We start from the raw sequence: 19,139 nt of genomic DNA, 5'->3' as shown, positions 1-19,139 counted from the left end.
TTTTCTCTTAAGGTAAGGTGTCTTCAGATCCTGCTACTGTTGGTGCAAATACACTTACTTGAGTTGAATGCATAACAATATACATGCAAGCTATGACTGACCTTCTAGACATATTCAACGTTAACATCGATTTATTGATTAAGAGCTGGAACTTCAATGAAGCCTTCAAAATGTATTTTGTTTTTCTTTATTTCACCAACTTTACACAGTCGTTTCAGAGTTGTTGATAAATACATGACTTATTGTACACTATTATACCTAAAATGTATGTAGTATACATTCTAGTGGTATTTTCCGGAAGTATTCTGGTCTTAACAAGGAGATGCTTTATTGATGCTATTCTGGCTTCCGATCTTCCTCTTCATGTTCCTCGATTTGAGAACAATGTTTTACGATCATCATTATTGCAACTCGGCCATTAGCACAGAAAGGCCTTAATTAGGCTAAGTACTGACACTTTATTTGACTGCGCTCAAGTAAAGACTAACGTTAGGAAGAGTATCAGCCCCTGCACACACTTTTGGCTGACTAGAGTTGGCGAACATGAAGGAAGCAGTAGAAGTTGTCGAACCTTTTAGTTAACGTCTCTCACCTGTTCAAGGCTCTGCTATTATTTAGCGCGGCTAGTTTGGCAGGCAGATGGTAGTGACGGACCGGCATGAATGTCATTTAGGTATTATGAAGGGGTGTTTATTATTACTATGTAACTATGATACATAGATGGCGCGAAGTCACATATAGAGAAGAATAAAACAATCTTCGTTTAGAATTAAGGACAGCTGCAGGATGTATCCACCTTAGGAAGGGATCACATAGTCTCAGTGCAGTTGTATCCAAGGGGACGAAAAAGAAGCTTCTTCTTCGCGAAATTGTCGCTGTTTTTTCTTTAGCTCTATTTACCAGAAGTGAGGCAACTGCTGCCGGTACGTACTTTCCGTAATAAGATATGGAGCTTAATGCCAGCAGCAGAAAATGCCATACATTGAATTTGCGCAGCATCAGTTAATATATATATATATATATATATATAAGTGTGTGTGCGTGCGTGTGTGTTTTTTATGTAACTATCACTGTATAGAAAACATTATTATGGTTGTACAGAACTCTCGAGGTTCAACCAGCTTAATTTAATCGATTTCATTCCAAGGCATTATTACATTTTAATGAGATTTATACAAATCTGTTAAATTGATCGATAGAGAAGTATGGTAATGTTATCCTTCCAAAGCATCCGTACATAGCATTTTTTTGAGTGTGTAACACATGAGCCCCAGTTTCTTCCGACGATGCAGTGCCAGGTCGGCGAATACAGTTGATCGAAGTCCTAAGGAAACGTACAGGAAAATAGGCCTCACAGTTACAGTGCAGCAACGTGACTAAGCCGTATTCCAATGAAGTCATCATAAATTCTATTCGAACGAAATTATCGACATTTACACCTACATTACACCGTTTCGTACTGCTAAAACTAAATAAAGTCGGCTGCACAACCCTAGCTAACATCATAGAAGATTAAAATACCTGCTTAATAGCTTCTGCAATATGTTTTTCGCTACCGTACAGACGAATAGCTTGCAGAGCAGATTGCATTGCCGTCTTTTGCATCTCCAGAGGCATGTCCGCAGCCTGAAATAAAAGTCAGTAATATTCGAAGCATTGCCATATGTCTCTATTTCAACCAGATTACTATTGTCAGCAGCGTATGGGTTCGCCAACAATAATATTGAACGACAAAATTTCATCATACATTGCTTTTGCATCAGCATTTTTAGTCACAGAGGCATCGACCCACCTCTCGTGTATGGCCAAACGAAGCCCAGCTTCTTTTCCCTTTACCAACTATATACAAAACTGCATTTGTGATATAGCAAAGGTAATTTATAGGATTGTTGAACTGCTACAGTTAACCGTTATTTGGGCTCAAGGGATTAGAAGCCGAAACACTTATTCCGCCCAATGATGTTAATAGCTACCTTTCCTGAAAAATGTGTCTCTGCGATAGATAGAACAGGCTCACCGTGAGTCATGAGTGTGAACTCCTAGAAGGTTAGGCCACAACGTTTCGCAGGCTAACGAATTGATCTGGGCACTTCAATAATGCTACATTTATTACTCACTTGGATTTGGAGCTCTCCGTCGTTGCGCTGCACCTCGTTTGATTGGGCTCCGGCGTGCGGATCGTCGATGACCGATGCCGCTGTATTTTGAGGTGCCCAAGAACGGCGCTCTATCATACCGCCTTCAAATAGGAATGAGATGCGCTATATTTACTCAGCGACTAAACGTTTTGAAGATGCGAAGCACGATATTTCCTTCGCGTAAGCATCGGCGTTAGACTATTTGTCGTGTTCTTCTATTTTACACCCTTGAATATTACGGATGATTCGTACGACAAGTCGGGATGCTATGCCGTAACGTACGAGACAATTCCGGTCAAACAAAGTTCTTTCTCGTAGAAACACGCATATATATATATATATATATATATATATATATATATATATATATATATACACTAGAAAAAATTAAAGCTTGCACCAAAATTTCGCTACTACTCTGTATAGTCTGAAGTGTTATAGCGGTATCGTTATGTTAAACGTAAAATGCGTATATACCTCCGGTTTTAAATCTATCGTGAAGTGGTGGATGGGGTTGAATCCGCATCGTGGCAGAATGAACAGATGCAGCCCAGTTAAAGGGTGATGCACTGGAATTGAAATAGAAACATTGAAAAAATTGGAAACTAAAACATGTCTATGTCATCCAGCCTATGCTGGCTGTTGTAAAGTAGGCACAATCCCAGAAGCCATAGAGAAAATTACTCTTTGAATGATGATTATTTGACCAAATCAGCTAAAAAAAACTTGTCGGTCTGCTGGCGCGAGCACTTCTCACGACGACTGAAAATACGGGTAGCATCAATTAGCACGAATTGTTCGATGTTGATGAGACATCCGATCGTGAGGCACGAAAATGGTCGATTGACTGCGTGAAATAGTATGTATTATTGATTAAGAATTAGCATGTATATATTGGTTACGCTTTGAAATTAGCAATAATCTCTTCATAAACGGATTTATCACTTCCATAAAGCCGGCGGAAAACGTCACTTAGTACGCTACTCAAACGAGATTGACGCATTACATTGAAGAAAGCGAACAACAACAACAATGGCTACGGCTAAGAGACACAACAGTTTGAGCCTCTAGATCGACCTGTCGACTACGCAAACCCTACGTATATGTCCAGCTCTATCGAGAATGCGACTGTTCGACAGTGGCGACGTCATTCTACGACGTGGAGATAGCGGTGTGGCAACAGCTGACAACATATACTGCCTTTATCGGGTTCGCAGATAGGCATTAGGATCCTATGAGTGTTCGTACTTCAGTGGCATAGAGACCAATGTCATAGCTATACACGGAAAACAGCTCCGTCTCTATCTTCGCGACTCGATCATCATGAACGCAAGCTTAACCCGCCGATCTTACGATTAACACGTTTCTGCGTTCAAAGCTTGATATGCGTAATGATGTTAAAACGTGTTTTGCGAAGTACATATATTAACATGAGAAAGAGAAGAAACTACAGCATTACATGTATGATGTGTGGTTGAGAGGGTAGGCAGATTGGTGGGCGTCTGGTTTGTGGGGATGTGGAAGGGTCGAGTAAGCTTTTTCCATGGGTTGGGGTTCCGTTTTGAGCTCCTCTAGACGTTCGCCAAACATTTCTGTCGAATAGTCGCCATATAGTCCGACTGCAGTCTGCAAGGCGACATTCTCATAATTGTTAGAAATTCAGATTGGATACTGGGACAATTGCATATGGCAATTCGGCCACTGTCAGCAATCAGTACTATTTAAAGCTGCACGCTGGTAGAAATCTAGCTTGAGACGTTACAGACAGGCGAATGCGCAATGAGCGGAGCCTTTGCGAAGCAGGATAATCAGCCAAAATAAGACAATTTAGAAAACATCGGTTCAACCCATGTCCAGTGTAACGGCGTTTTTCCCACTCGATTCTCGAGTAGTCCCGAAAAAAAACCTCTTAACATCCGCTCAAAGTATTATTCAGCATTATTCTGTTAAACGAACTCAGCGGTGCAGACTGCCGAATTCGTTTAACTCGATCCTCGTCAAAAATTCCATATGTTGAAAGGAAAAATTATCCATGGATGAACCTAGCAACGAAACCCCAAGCTAAATCAACTCTAGCGCAGTGACACGTAATAAAAACAGCACGAAAAATTGTATGCTAGACGTGCTAAAAAAAGGTACAAAAATAATTTGGCAATTAAGCAAATGTCTCTCACTTGATAGAATAAATTAAGCTTACTTTTCTTCTTAGTCATCAAAAGTACATCAATACAACTACGCATTGAAAACATTTTTAATATACATTAATAGAATATTTCTAGGAATACGGTTTTTTACGCAGTAAAATTACGTGTCACAATCTAATGCCATATATATATGGATGTGAAAATCTGCTTTTAACTTAGTTTCTACTAACCTTTTTCGATCGTTTGTAGAAATGTATAATATTGGCGACGGAGTACACTCGTAAACCGGTGAGAAAACCAACAACAATCGATACGACAATATCCGTCGTGGCTGTGGACGACTGAAATTAAAGTTGAAATAAGAATCAACCATCTCACGCTACTCGGTAATTTAAGTTAGATTAGATTGCGACTCATTCAAGTATCTTATAATATTTTCTGTATTATGGCTTTTGCGTATAAATAGTAAATTCATTTTTACAATTCTGAGGCTGTGGGGTATGATAAAGCGCACAAAAGGAAATAAAGTATCTCCTTGCTCTTTTGAAAACGAAAGCTTTAACTTCAGTCAGGTTTACTCTGAAACGACCATGGTCCTGTTTTTGCGATCATTCTATGCATTTTAGTGTGGTCATTATCGAAACAGACTAAAAGTTTATGGGAGCCTTTTTGCCTGCGAAGCGTTACTACCTCGGGGTGTATTTAAGATGCATATGTTTAGAAGGTGGGCCAGATCTCCGAATATGGCTGGCCGGAAAGGAACACTGCAATAAAGGTATTGACCAGCCGAGGATGATTCCAAACCCTTCCCGAAGGAGGGAAAACTGAAATAGATCTTCATGATGCCGAGAAAAAGGACAACGTAGAACACGCTGCGTTACGTTGCGGAGCTGGGGCAAACCAGGAGGCCCAGCCGGTAGGGAATAGAAAGAAGGCAATCAAGGAAATGGCAAAATAAGCACCAATGGACCTAAAGGTTTGAGGTCACTAAATTGTGGGGTATAGTAATTTTGGGGCTAAATAGACGTAAGAAAAAGGGCATCAAATAAACATTAGAAGGAAATGAGGGCAAAAGAAAGAAGAATAGCAAAACGACACGGTATCGTGATTTGATCCATTCAATTGGGTTAAGTTAATATTTCGCTAGTTCGCAGCCATTGGCATGCGTCAGCTGGTTTACTCCAAAACCTAAAAGTGAAGTAGGTTAAGTCTGTTTATATCCATAATACTCCCGTCTGACCCGCACTCAGAGGACCATTTAACACATCCTGGCGGTGTTCACTCATATAAAGAATATTCTTCCTCTTTCTTAAAGAAAGGTTTTGAAGATAGCTCTATGGCTTCATGATGCGACGCTAAACCTTATTTGCTCGACCGAAGCGCGACGTCTGAGTCGTTCAAAACCTCCCTCCGGCTTTCCACTTTACAACAGAATTTCATGAAGGCCTATGCTATATAAACAAAAAGTCACAATCAGTTAGACATTACTAAATAAACATTACGAAGCTAATCACTCTAACCAAAGTTATAAAAGCTTTTTTTTTTCTCAAAAAGCAGTTATTTTCGTAGTTCTTCTTTAGTCTTGGCTTTTTCGCCGAAAATCATTATTTACGACCTTCATATCTCCTATACTGACTTATTTTAGGACTAGATGGAGCAACGCATCGCCTTTAGTTACCATTTGTTGCAGAGTTTCCAATCGTTCTAAGACGCTTTCAGACGACACAATAGAAGAGAACAAATGCTGAGTAATTTTTGTCTCAATATTGAAATTGATTACTTTTGTCGTCGGTGTAGAATTAGTTTTAATTAATGCACAATTACATGACCATGACTTTAAGCTACCATATAGCTTTATCCTGACAACCAGATCTTTGCAAACAGCATATATGACAGAAATTTCAACCTCTTTAGGATATATATATATATATATAAGGGGAAGAAGATCAACCATTATTTACAAAGAAAACTCTATCAATGCAGCGGTATAAAACATATTATAGCAAGCAGAATAACAATAAAATCGTGCACAAAATTAAAAGTTCGCTTAGAATATTATTCAAATGTATACCTTGAGTGTAACTAAGCGAAGAGCGGCAATAGCTGGATAGCGCTCAAGTTCAGACGGTGCTGGTATTCTTAGATCGGCAGGATACTGTTTATCGCGGATCTGAAACTAAGGGCGATTCGCGTCGCATTTATTAAGGTGGAAACGTAAGACGATCCACCTATGGCTAAACGAAAAAAAAAAAATACTAACATTATCGTATGCTGAATTAGTTAAGCACCAAGAGCTTAAAATAATGCAGACTATTTTTATGTATGTTTAGATTGTTGAAGGACACTGAGAAGGCATTACGCTTTGAGGTATATTTATTTTGAAGTCCTTTCAACGTTCTTCCCTTACTCCCAGAAGTTCCACTGCTGCGATTTTCAGAAATTATATTTCGGAATCGCATCTTCATGACGGAAATTTTATAGACTTTTATTTTACTTTACTTCAACACAAGGTAAGACAGTCACATCGTGGTAATTATAGTCATTATTATCTAAGCGCCATGTACGTAGAGGTAATGATTCCAGCTAAGCCTGCGGTCTAATTATTTTTGTTATTAATATTACGGCGGCTTTCTACAACATAGTTCTACGTCTTCCTTGGCGCCATCGTTCTGTGTTCTTTTTCTGTGAATGCAGTGATTATTTGCCACTACGACACGTATTCAGTTCAAGTTGTCTCACTTAGCTTCATTTCTGCAAGTGTTTTGCGAACTGACTTCATCTATAGTAACCCGCGACTCGTTGGGCCAACGTCGGCTCGATTTAACTTAGCCGTAACAGTGCTAAAGGTCATCGTTGCCCGAAGTATCAACGGACGTCTGCTAGAAGGTATGATAATGGCCTAAAACAGGTATGGTGAAAGAGCGGAGAGAACTATATGTAAGCAATGACCGGTCAGATATTTCTGGCCATCGACCTATCAACCCAGGCTTCGCTCTCAGATGTCTAACGACTTCTATTTTCCACCCTGTAGGTGACTAAATCCAGGTATAAGTGCATACCGGTTAAAATGTGCATTAAAAATGTCGTTGGTAAAACTAACAGCAATTGGACCTCTGAAGTCAATAGTCCATGTTTGTGTTGCCGACCCGTGCTTCAGTCGTCTGCATAAAGCACATTGTAAGCGATTATTTCTACTTACCATGATAATGCGAAGCAGAACAAATCCTGTGCTAGCAGCGATGTCAACGGCCGCAAATATAGAAAGGAGCAATATTGTCCTGAGAGGAACGCTGCCCTTTGGGTAAATCCCACAAGCCGAAATCAAACAAGTAATCAAATTAGATGTAGGAAACAATAATTACACAAATTAAACTCTTTCATGGTAACCGTTGTATTCTAGCTAGCGATTTCTTAGCTAAAATTGTACGGAGTTTCCTTGTATACCTATACAACCTTGTAGACTTCACATAGAACCAATTGCACATATAAGTAAAATCATTATATTGCTCTTGTAACATAACATTACATAATGTGTTTCGCTTATATTAGGTAGTAAGCATTGTTATGGATGTGACACGGAACAAGTCAAGGGCTTCGAACGCCTAAGTAATTTGATTAAATTAAAAAAAGAAATTATTTATTTTGATTAAAACGGGGCGTTAATGACGAAAGGGAACCGTCTGAGCATTGTATCGTATCGACGAAATTTACATCATCCTTAGCCTGCTTCAGCGCGAAGACCATCCACCACCATGAGAGAATATACACAAGCAAAAAAATGACGCTAAGCAGAAGAATCGTCCGCGAAACAGTGAGTTCACCTGCAAAGGTAACATTGCAATATTTAATAAGAAGCAAAGCTCGCGTACTAGAGACGGTCGTAGATGTCACTATGATATGTTTCAAGCGATAAAGAATGCGTTTGGAATAAATTCAACACTTATACGAGGGTTGACCATGATGAAACATTTAGTAAATGCCCTAAATACCCCACGAGCGTCGTTCAATTTTTCAATCAGATCATTGCTCTAGCATGTAAGGATTATGAAGTCAAGCGCTTCTCGATGTCGTTTTATCCGCAAGAAAAGGTAAATAATATCAATTTTACCTCTTCGCAAACCACTGCTCGCTGCACCGAACAAATACGATTCATTCACAACAAAAATTCTTCATTCCATTACGGAAATCTCGTACCTTTGACGCCGTCACTTTTGCGGTAGGAGTGCCCCAGTTGGAGCGCGGGGAGTAATATTGACGTCAGTCGTAGCAGTAAAAGAAGAATACCATAAAGAATCGAATCCAGAACAGGTTTTTTAAAAAGGTTAAAATTATTTTCCCACATTTATTAATTATATCCACAAAACTAACGATAAGTACCCTAAGATGGATCAAACAAATATACTCCGTTGTTTAGTACTTTTTTCAGTGTAAGTTTCCTACCACAGTTACTTACTGAACGCTAGTTTTTTTTCAGAAGCAACTCCTTACGCATCTAAGTTGCAATAACACTCAATATCATCCGTTTTGTTATTACGTACAAATTGGGACGACCATTTTTTTTGTCACAGTAAACGCTGTTCAGCCGTCGTGAACAGAACAGGATTTGCTTTGTATAAGAGGCTATCAACCCACGACATTCTTAGTCAGGAATCAAAATATATCTATCGACGTCATGAAATGGTACAAAATCGTTAGGCCTTTAAAATGAATACCTGAGACACTATCACAATCTATTGAGATCTTAAAAAAAACCTGATATTCAAGGGTAAATAATTCGACGCGATGTCTGGTTTCCAGAAAAGCAGCATGGAACACAAACAACAAAGCCGATTGTATATGCATAAGTATGCGTACAACATTAAGAACTCTATGTGAACGCAGGTATACGAATCACGCCTGAAATATAGATGAGTAGGCTAAACACTCTACGATTTTTAATAACAATTTAAAAACAAGTATATAATATTTAGTAGACGTTCTCACGCATGTCGCCACTGTACATCACCACGTAGATGTACAGTGGCGACATTAGTTCGATACAGGTCACATACATATATTTATTTGTTCCCTGGTAGGAATAGAAAAAACAGTGATTGAGTTCACTGTTGTTCTATTCTTTATATTGTTAGTATTTAGCCTTCAATCTAAAGAGGCTTTAGAAAAGGAAGCTACACGTGGCTACCAGTTCACGTAGAAAAGGACCGTAGCGAATTAACTATGGAGAAAATTAGGGCTCCTGATAGATATTTATCATATCCTGTCTGTCCTTAATCAAACTATTGTTGTGATCTGCGATTAATATGCAAAGCATAGCATATACAACAGCTGCCTCGCAGCAGAAGCTGCTCGAAGTCTGTTTTGTTAGGGGTGTGCGAACTAATTAAAATAGGCAAACTTCTACAAAAAGAGATAAATATATGAGACTACATCTGTTGTTTTTGATTTGATCACTTCGCCCCATTTCATCACCCCACCGACGTGAGATGTCGAGACTGATCCATGCCCTTTCAGTCTCCTTCATTTATTGAGGTTTCTGTTTCAGTGGCTTTGTGCTGCTTTAACGGAAGGATATCCGGAAAGTTCCGTTGATCAAAACAGCTGTCGTTTAGCTTGCTAACTTCCCTTTCCAGTAAGTTTTCCTCCAGCATGATAGCGACTACAAAAAGCCCATTTCACTGCGTTTGCTGGTGTGTTGCTACTGCATCTGCTTCCTTGACGGGTTCCGGTCTCTTTCAAGAACGCCGATGGTCACTATTATCAAACCCCGCAATACAGAATTGAAATTGCGTACCACGGATTCGTTTTATCATCACAACCCTCGTGGGTTCGTTGTCAATTAACTGAAAAAATTGTTTGTTCTTCTCTACCTATGGAACCGTCATAGTCTCGTGATTTCTGATCCACTGAGCTAGGGTCCCTTATACTAGGACACAGCTGTTTTGATTTGTTAACTCGTTTGTACTATACTTCGATGGCGAAGGCAACTCACTATGCGTGTGCGCCCCGTTACATTGATGTGCAATAAGCTACTACTATCACGGTAAACATTCAACACTCAGAAGAAAACTAGCATCGTCATACTATTTCTACTAGCGGTAATACGGTAATTCTCTATGATACTGCAGACGCAATGGCAGACATATCTACTATCCAACGTAATACTCAGTACGTCGAGTTACCCGGGCCTTATAACACGCAACCTGCCGGAACTAAACGACAGGCCGTAATCGGGTACAAGAACTGAATTTTGCCAGCCGTCATAATTTCTGATTAAATTAAGTCTGGACAAAACAAAAACAATCAATTATCGAAGAGTTAAACTGTAACGTTACGTCAATAGCAAAGATGTAGTGAAAGTAGGATCGATTACTAAAGGGTGCGTTTACAACCTATAGGACAACTGAAAATATTACCCCTCTGCCGGAACCGCAGCGGACGCGTAAACACGACAATCCATTACAAACTGCATTCGGGGTTTAAACGTTATTGGAGAAACGTCTATTCTGCCTAAGATATTTGTAGTTGAATGTAGTCAAGTTAATATGTCTTTATATTGCGAAGTGTATGCGCGCTTTATGTTACACCATAGTGCTTTATTGTTCTATGTAGAGTCTACTTAGGCTTTTTTATGCTGTCAATATGTTCTTTCATAAACGGTAAACAGAATCATGGATCTGGCTCATATAAAACAAAGTAAACCGCTATAAGGTATATCTGATATAGATAAATTTGTCACAAGATACTTAGGAATCATTATTAACTTATACCCGTCCCAGTAACTACTTACTTTAAGAGTCAACAGGTGGAAGCTAACTACTTCATAGCTGCCTGTCAACTAATTATTAATCAATGTTATTTTTTTCCCAGCTTGCTTTATATGTTCTACTCCACGTGTCGTTTTCGTGGTACTTAAATAACGTTGTTGCTTGACGCCCAACTTGCCCAGATATAGGATAATACCAGCGACGCAGCCGTTCATTGCCTATCTGAAGCACTTGCCATTTCTGCTACTTGCTGTTATTTCACCGCTTCGATCCTGCGGTAGGGGCTAGATCGTTCGGCCATGCGAAAGACAGGCAAACGAAAGAAGTAGAATGAACGAACCGGAGAATGGATCACCGCGATGATGCGACGTTCACGTTTCGGGCCAGAGCGCTCGGGCTGCGTCCGCGCACATTACCCGAACCGAGCGCCCCCAAACGGCCGCAGCATGTTCGCCCGTTGCTGCTGCTGTTCATGCCGGCACTGATGTATGCTTTCTGCCGAGAAAGTTTTTTTGGTAGACTTCCGTCCACAGGGAAACGCGGACACCGGATCGAACCAGCCATATGATGATGACGCCGACCCAATCTATGCGATGCTATTATTGCCGCCGTCGCCATCACCACTATCGAACTGTCGGCGACCACATGGAAAAATGTCGGCAAACTGTGCGGTTAGGGCCAGGACGAGCAGCACACTGTGACGACGGCAACGATGGCGAGTAAAAGCAACAGCAAACGCAGCAGCATAAGACTAACGGTTTTATGATTACGAAGGCCATTTCCCCCAGTTTCAGAATACTGACCAACTTCTCAAACGACGGTTGTCGCTATTCCTGTTGCTTCGTCACATGCGTTTGTACGTGTAACAGTAATGCTATCGCCAAAAGCCGATGAAACGCAGGAAAGGACGGTAGCTGATGTATGAATCGATATGCCGGATCGAACTATGAGATCAGGCCGGTTTCCATTGATTGTTCGCTGGCGGAAAGACAACGCCAGTAGTTAATATCAGCAGCCAATGACTTCATACATTAGGAAGACGCAATAATGTTCAGTAGATAGAGAAAACAGGAAGAGGTGTCTGGTCGGGTGTATGAAAATCAATTCACTATTGGCCGGTTATTGCCGTCGTTGTTGTTGCTAGTGTCCGCACGATTGTGAACGTTATCGAATCTTTGCGAACTGTCAACTATTGTCTATTGAAAAAAATATCGAAGGGTTTACTGCCCTATCGTTTGCCCCGTCCTTAAATACCTTCAGGAATACCTAAAGAGAGAGATAAATGGCAAACACCAAAATACAGATAGTGCGCGATAGTCTTTTGAGAATATCAACGAAAAACATTTAAAACAAACATATATACAAGTCATCTCCTGTCGAATTTTTACAAAAGTATTTTTTCAAAATGAGCAGCCCGCTTTGAATAACATACAAAAATAAACAAAAGACGTTAACAGTTGTCTCATTCGATGCCATTGCATTTGAGGACAGTTATTCGGTGCAGCTTAATTAGTTACAGGAACAATACTGAAGAGGCAGGCCATTTCCTCAAATTAACTCAAGGTTTTATTCTCAATCTTACAATTCACCACCAGGACATAAAAGGGCAAAGTCCTACTTATCTTCCGAGGTAAGAAGGAAAAAAACGATTAACTGCAACCTTTCTAGAGAATTGTTTTGCGATGAAATACATTAGCCACATTATGCCCGTTGTGCCCATGTACTGCAGCTATTTAAATTTGCCTCCAAAGCTAAGCTTGCTTCCACTTAAAGGAGATTTCTAAATAAGTCCGATGAAAACATATTAGTTAGCGAGTTTCTTTATTTTCATGTATAGAATTATTGCTTTCGTTAGCACAATGTAAACGCTCATCCGAGTGTTTTTACTGCGCTTACAAGTCATGTTCGCTTCGAATAAGATCTAACCCGCGAAGGCAATGGTGTTACGGTTCCCAAAACCCAACAAGATATTATTGAAGCTGGTGGGCTAAAGTCATAAACATACACAATGATGGCTCATTCAAATCCGATTGTTTAAAGGAAACAGAGGAAAAAAGCCTGCCCAGTTGAGCGGATCACGGCAATTTGATATATCAGTAGTGGATAATCTATTGAAAAGCTCTTTTGAAGTTAAACATTCATGAAGCTTCCAGACAAAGCTTGTCAATGCGGGGATGGTTTCGCTCTTTGGATCCCAGTTTACTAACATAATGACTTTTACAATCGTTATCCAATTATTGATCATTTATAGCCTTGAAGGTGAACGCTGTATTTAGAAAGCCTAAAGATCATCCATGACTTTGCACCAAAGTACCAACTTAAAAGGTCATTACTTTATGGTACAGAGTTGGTGCGTCCGTTATATTATGACGTCTCGTTCTAATGCACCAGTGCGGCTGTAACCAACATCTGAAGATCTGTTGAAAATACTCCATAATACAGGATGCTTCGTAAGGTAAAGATTGAGTTGACAGTAAGCTGGACATAGAAAATCTGCTCATAAATGGACACAAAATAAAAAAAAAAAACCTAGGACTCTTTTCGTTGATGCAGTTGGGCCTTGTAAGTACTCCTACCTGTTTTTCCTCTGGATTTAAACCTGCCTGACTATCGTTGCGTTGGCGCAACTATAAATACGCGAATGTGTCAGAGATCCTATTCTCCGACCCACAATGGTGAGCTTGTCTCTGACCAAGCTAGAACAGCATAAGTTGTTTTGAAAAATAGAATTGCCTCGTAGAAAAAAGCTCTTTCACTTTCTATGTTTTCTCACCGATAAAAGTATGTAAGTCATGACGTAACACTCCAGCATCTGAAGTCAACTCGTCAAATTGTCCCAACCAATCGACTTCGACGACGCGTAAGAACTCAATCTCGCGCGATGCCTCCATTAACCGAGACGTGACCAGGATTAAACCAATTATTGATAGGCCCTGCAAAACACAAACGAAACTGTAAGAGATAGTAAAACTCTAACATATTCTGCTTGCCCGAAAATCTCTGTCGGGTGCCAATAGTTGCAATTCTAATTTTTGACAAAAACTAAAATTATTATCTTATTCCAAACGACATTTTCGTGGGTAAAATCGTCACGACTCCGGCGTGTGATGCACCAGATATTTCGGTGTAAAATCAATATCAGGAACAATTTAGCTGAAATAAAAAATAACGGCCAACAAGGATATATATATATATATATATATATATTAAAACAACGGTATAGAATTGCTCGTGTTTAGCTCGTGTTGGCCACTGATGAAATACGCCGACGTTTTGCGTCCAGCCAAACGAATTCGTATTTCAGTGCACTTGTTTATTAGCGCTAGCTACTTCCCACCGTGATAATGGGCAAAACAACTTCAGCAATATTATCTTTACTATATAATGTTTTTTTTTTAGTTTCCCGAATTATTTTGAAAGGCAGTGAACTCGTTAATAGGAAGCTACTGCGTAACGTCTTCTCACATCTACGATCGGATCGGCGTCTGCTTACGTAATTGCCGTTGTAAACGGTTTCGTTACAGTTAAAAGTTTTTTTTTCGCATGAAAAAAGGAAAACTTTTGAAAAGTTTCAGGACTAAAGCAAGCGAGAGTTATATTTTCACTATTCTTAACTCTGGTGGTATTGTCTACTATCGGACCTAGTGCCGACAAAAATCTGCAGTCGCTCACCGATATACCGCCGTGTTATGTAGTTACAAGTCGCAGAATCACATGGGCATTTTTGGGCGCGTCACAATTTTCTAAATAGAATATATTGCTTAATAGGTATTAGTATAGCTATAAGACTGCAAACGGGCTTGTCTATATATATATATATATATATATATATATATATATATGACTCTTAAACCATCGATTAACAGATTTCTATCAATGCATACGTATTGCTTAGTAATTTTAGCAGCTCGAGGAACTACGGGGCTATGGCTGTTACAGCCCATAGGCTGACCACTGGTTGCTCGAATTCATAAACAGTAAAAGTTCTACTTAAATTTAGTCGTTTTTGCTAATTCGTTATCCTGATCGTATATTCTATGACCAGTAATTGACGGTTTTAGTCATTTCGTTCGACAAAATCTGAGTATTTTATGAACTTTTTACATGTTATAACGTACAAGGGTACACGAGACGCATTCCCTCAGCATCTCCCTTACCTAAGTATTTTTTATTTACCGCCTCAGCTAAAAGGTCACAGTTTCACAAAGTAGTCATTAACCTCTGTTTGAGATTTAGAGAGAGACTATTAAAATTTCAAATTAAAAGGGCGCTATTAAAGCCGCCCATTTTGGGCTATATAAGGCCAACACAGATTTGCCTTGTTTGGTGACTAAGTCTTGCGTTCGATTGCATGTAGAGTTTTTGCTATGTGTAAGATTGAAAAATCCAGTTAGTCGTAGTGCCTAACGGTAAATTCGCAGGAGACCATTTAGAAACATTGTTTACTGCTCGATACCTAAATAGATTGTGGATACTGAGAAGTTTGTGCTGGAAGCAAGCTTTTGAAACTAAGTATAACCAATGAAGGTCCCACATGGCTCGAATTGTATCACTTTAAACGATCTACAGCTTCCCAGTGATTTTCTAGTAAGACCCACCCTATACTGCAATATCATAATGTAACGAAGGCTCCATAAAGACACGATAAGACAGATAAAGCGGTGCCAACATTATGAAGATAGGATAAGCATTATCTTAGACGTAAATTAAGCAAATAGCTCTACCTATTTTATTTCTTTTTCAAATCCAAAATCGGTGTTGACTAAGATAGCGCTAAAGGTAAATTATTCGGAACAACTTCGTTGGCATCGACGCAGACGTTTGATTGAATCGACTGGAAGAAAACAGGTTTAGTTTTAAGTTCGCTTAGTGTCAATCAAAAATAATCAAATGTTTTGTTAGCACCCTGTAGGATATTATAGGCCTTAGGACGGATTCTGCTTTTACGTGCCTGTTTTTCTGGAATCATTCTGCAAACGAGGTTTGCCTACAGAAAAGGGATTCGCTGTCCACGAAAAATAAGATAATGTTAGCATATGTAGTAAACATAGAGCTCCGAGGAACGCCTGTTTGGCTGCAGCGTAACTCCGTTATACTACGATAACGGAGTTTCTTACGTTTCTTATTTGTGCCTACATAGCTGTAATATATGAGACCCGTTCTGCAGGTACTATCCAACGTAAGAAGGTATTAATTCTAGTATACTATTTTGCGACGAATTAGACGAGTCGCAAACGTTGCACAAGACGTTAGTGATAACATGATCACCCCGGGGCTTTTTGAAAAACGAACTCCGCTATGCTCCGATCCTGATCCATTGAGCTCGTTCTCAGTGGATCAGGATCTGTGGAGTCTATACAGGCCGCTTGTAAGAAGGTCAGACTCTCCTACGTAGGCAGTAATTTGGTTCGTAAAACAACGTTCGTGAAGCTTGTAACAGCTCTGGGCCAATAATTGTTCAGGTCACAATGATCGCCCTCGCCCCCCTAAACGGGAATGCTGTCTGAAATGTCCTGAACTCACCCGGAAAAAGGGTTCCTTACCAAACAGAAGGAAGTAAATACATATGCTTAACGATTACAGAAATCAACTTCATTTCCTTTGACAGGAATCCATTAAGGGCATTCTTGAAGACAGGCCAGTGATCAACTGAGTTTATTATCACATCAGGTTCCACAAAATCTGCTATTTGAAAGCAGTCTAATGGGCTTGTTTGAACTATGAGATGAACTTGGAGTCGATACGTTCCACCAATCCGTAAAGCCAACCAGTGAGAGTGACCTTAATCGAATTTTCGATTGATCGACATTAGTGCATTCATAGATTTCTGCCTGCCGCTCAGTTCACAAAGCACAAACGCACACTATTTCAGATACGCAAACCAAACGTACTACCATGCGCCGTATGATTTATAGGCCCAAACTAACGATTAATTATCCAACCATATTATGCAATGGCAATGGCATACACGCTAATATTAATCGTAGTAGGAGTGGAAACAGCAGCAGAAATCGCTCAGTCCCGCAAGAGCAACAAAAATGTTTTAAAGGCCAGGGAATTTCCCGTAGACGTGAGCAATCATGTTAAACCTCGACTGTCAAAATGCATCAGTAACAACCCAACAGGCGTGTTTTTGGTTTGCCTACACCCACCGACAAATCGCCGCTTTCGACCGCTACTGGTCATTGAAAATATCGAGATGAGCTAAGGTAGTGTAGCAGATCACGTATACTTTTTTTGAAGATACTAATTAGCTAGCACTGGTAGACCACGCTTGATTTTGTTTAGTTCTACGATAAGATTCCTAACAGATCAACGTCAGTATGTACCGAATTTGGTTTATGGGGGCCATTTTAGGTAGTTTTGAAAACCAGCAATTGAGTTTTACCAAACGTAGTGTCAGATCAAGTGCTGTTTCAAAATACAAGTGATAAGGTTTTACACTGCTTCCTGAACAGGCGGTAGCATTTCATAGAGACTAAATGATGTGGCGTACATGCGCGCGATTTTCAAATAGTGATTATTCCCGACTCTGATAGTAAAAAACTTTTACGGTTTCAATAAATCATGTACTTTAGTTCCACATTATTATCTTACCGTTTTTAAAGTTTTATTAAACCTAAGATTTACCGATTTTTACTAAAAGCATGGTTATGTCATCGAAAATATTCAGAATCAGTCTTGTTGCACAGGGGCGTACTACGTTATAGTGTTATGTTAATTGTAGTACCCCAAAAACGTGAGGCCATGCCCTTCGACATACTAGAGCGAACGATTGTGGGGTTATGAATAGCTGACATTTTACAGCGGTGTCAAGGTACAAATGCTTACTTCACGAAATACGCATATTTAAAGCTTGCTTAACATATCATAAACAATACCTCGAATCGCAAGTTTTGTAGAACTCCATGTTGATCTCAGCACCAATATGTGGCCTTCACACAAGGTACACACATTTTATATTGAAGGCATTCAAGGTATTTCAAACAGCTGGTTCCCAATAGGGAACGAAGTGTTCCTAGGCCCGCTTTCGGATTAGGCAATCATTCGTTTTTAAGTTCAGTACGCAAACATATTACCATAAGGCCATCACGTAGACTACGAATAGTCACCTCACACTTCTCGAGCCTACGTTTTCATCAAATAATTGCGCTCAAATATAGTTTAGACAAAACGTTGATTTTGTTGTTCTCATGTTCTTGTGAACTGCTATATACATTCGCCGATGTTATAGAGTATTTAGTACCGCAATAATACTCCTCGTATTTGTAACTATGTAACATTTACATGACTTTGCGCAGTATAGTTATACGGTCTCATATAGTATAAACTCTGAAACATATATTTTTTCTAATTATATGTACTAAAACATAGCTCTCTTTGACTCCATCCTCCTGGGTAGAAATAGATTAACGTTATTAGTCAACGGCGTAGCGGCCTCGGTAACACCGTGATTCTCAGCGCCGTCGTCGTTAAGGAAACCAAGGTGTGCTTACTGCAGATTTTGTTTATTTTTCGACGTAAAAGTCTAAATTTAAACGTAGGAAATCATCTAGCTGTTTGTTGCAGCTCATCGCGAGCTTTCCGATCAGTACCAAAAACGACCCCATTACATAGGTTTCCATGCAACAAAAAAGGAATACCATTCGATCAGGAGAACAAGTCCCGGACAGTACTACACACCAAAAAATCAGCGATTCCAGTCTCAACAACATATTCCTAAAAGCCCCTACAAACAGATTTTGGATTAAAACCCACGAAAAGGCGAAAAATGAATCCCAAAGGTTAACCGATGCACAGACACCGCTAGTACTACTTAATTTAGTAAATTGATAGCTTGATTTGTCTTTACTTAAAAAAATATATTGAATCCAAATGGAAAAAACAACGAGTGAATTCTAAAATGTAGGTTTATCGCTTTAAAGACCACTGATATTCAATCATCTTCCAATCACAATATTTTTGGAAGATGATTTGAGTGCATCGCGTTCACCATTGTCATATATTTGTCTGAATGAACTATGGGCCGAGTAAAAGTTATTAAAGCTATAGTGCGCTTCCACACGGTTGCAACAACGGCGACTTCGGAAGGT

At 39.6% G+C, this 19,139-nt stretch overlaps 1 protein-coding gene across 4 annotated transcripts in view; it reads right to left on the bottom strand.

Moving 5' to 3' along the window:
• Positions 1-157: 157 nt before the first annotated feature.
• LOC111255486 (uncharacterized) overlaps positions 158-19,139 on the bottom strand; it is a 44,194-nt gene continuing 25,212 nt past the window's right edge. For 2 of the 4 annotated variants that reach the window (XM_086987573.1, XM_022817500.2), the window contains exons 2-11: positions 13,820-13,979; positions 7,994-8,103; positions 7,482-7,577; positions 6,354-6,458; positions 4,513-4,623; positions 3,598-3,764; positions 2,616-2,707; positions 2,118-2,239; positions 1,522-1,626; positions 158-1,324 (exon numbers count right to left, since the gene is read on the bottom strand). In XM_086987573.1, the coding sequence (XP_086843699.1) occupies positions 1,184-1,324; positions 1,522-1,626; positions 2,118-2,239; positions 2,616-2,707; positions 3,598-3,764; positions 4,513-4,623; positions 6,354-6,458; positions 7,482-7,577; positions 7,994-8,103; positions 13,820-13,937 (1,167 nt within the window). In that variant the 5' untranslated portion in view covers positions 13,938-13,979 and the 3' untranslated portion in view covers positions 158-1,183. Of the gene's footprint in view, positions 1,325-1,521; positions 1,627-2,117; positions 2,240-2,615; positions 2,708-3,597; positions 3,765-4,512; positions 4,624-6,353; positions 6,459-7,481; positions 7,578-7,993; positions 8,104-13,819; positions 13,980-14,930; positions 15,006-17,927; positions 18,141-19,139 lie in introns of those variants that run through there. The other 2 variants (XM_086987546.1, XM_086987469.1) reach the window with 2 other exon arrangements.

The sequence above is a fragment of the Varroa destructor genome, unplaced genomic scaffold (genome assembly GCF_002443255.2).
Source record: "Varroa destructor unplaced genomic scaffold, Vdes_3.0 BEIS01000001.1, whole genome shotgun sequence".
NCBI classification, from domain to species: Eukaryota; Metazoa; Arthropoda; class Arachnida; order Mesostigmata; family Varroidae; genus Varroa; species Varroa destructor.
The sequence above is the reverse complement of the archived record's forward strand: the minus strand, read 5'-3'. Positions and strand labels throughout refer to the sequence as shown.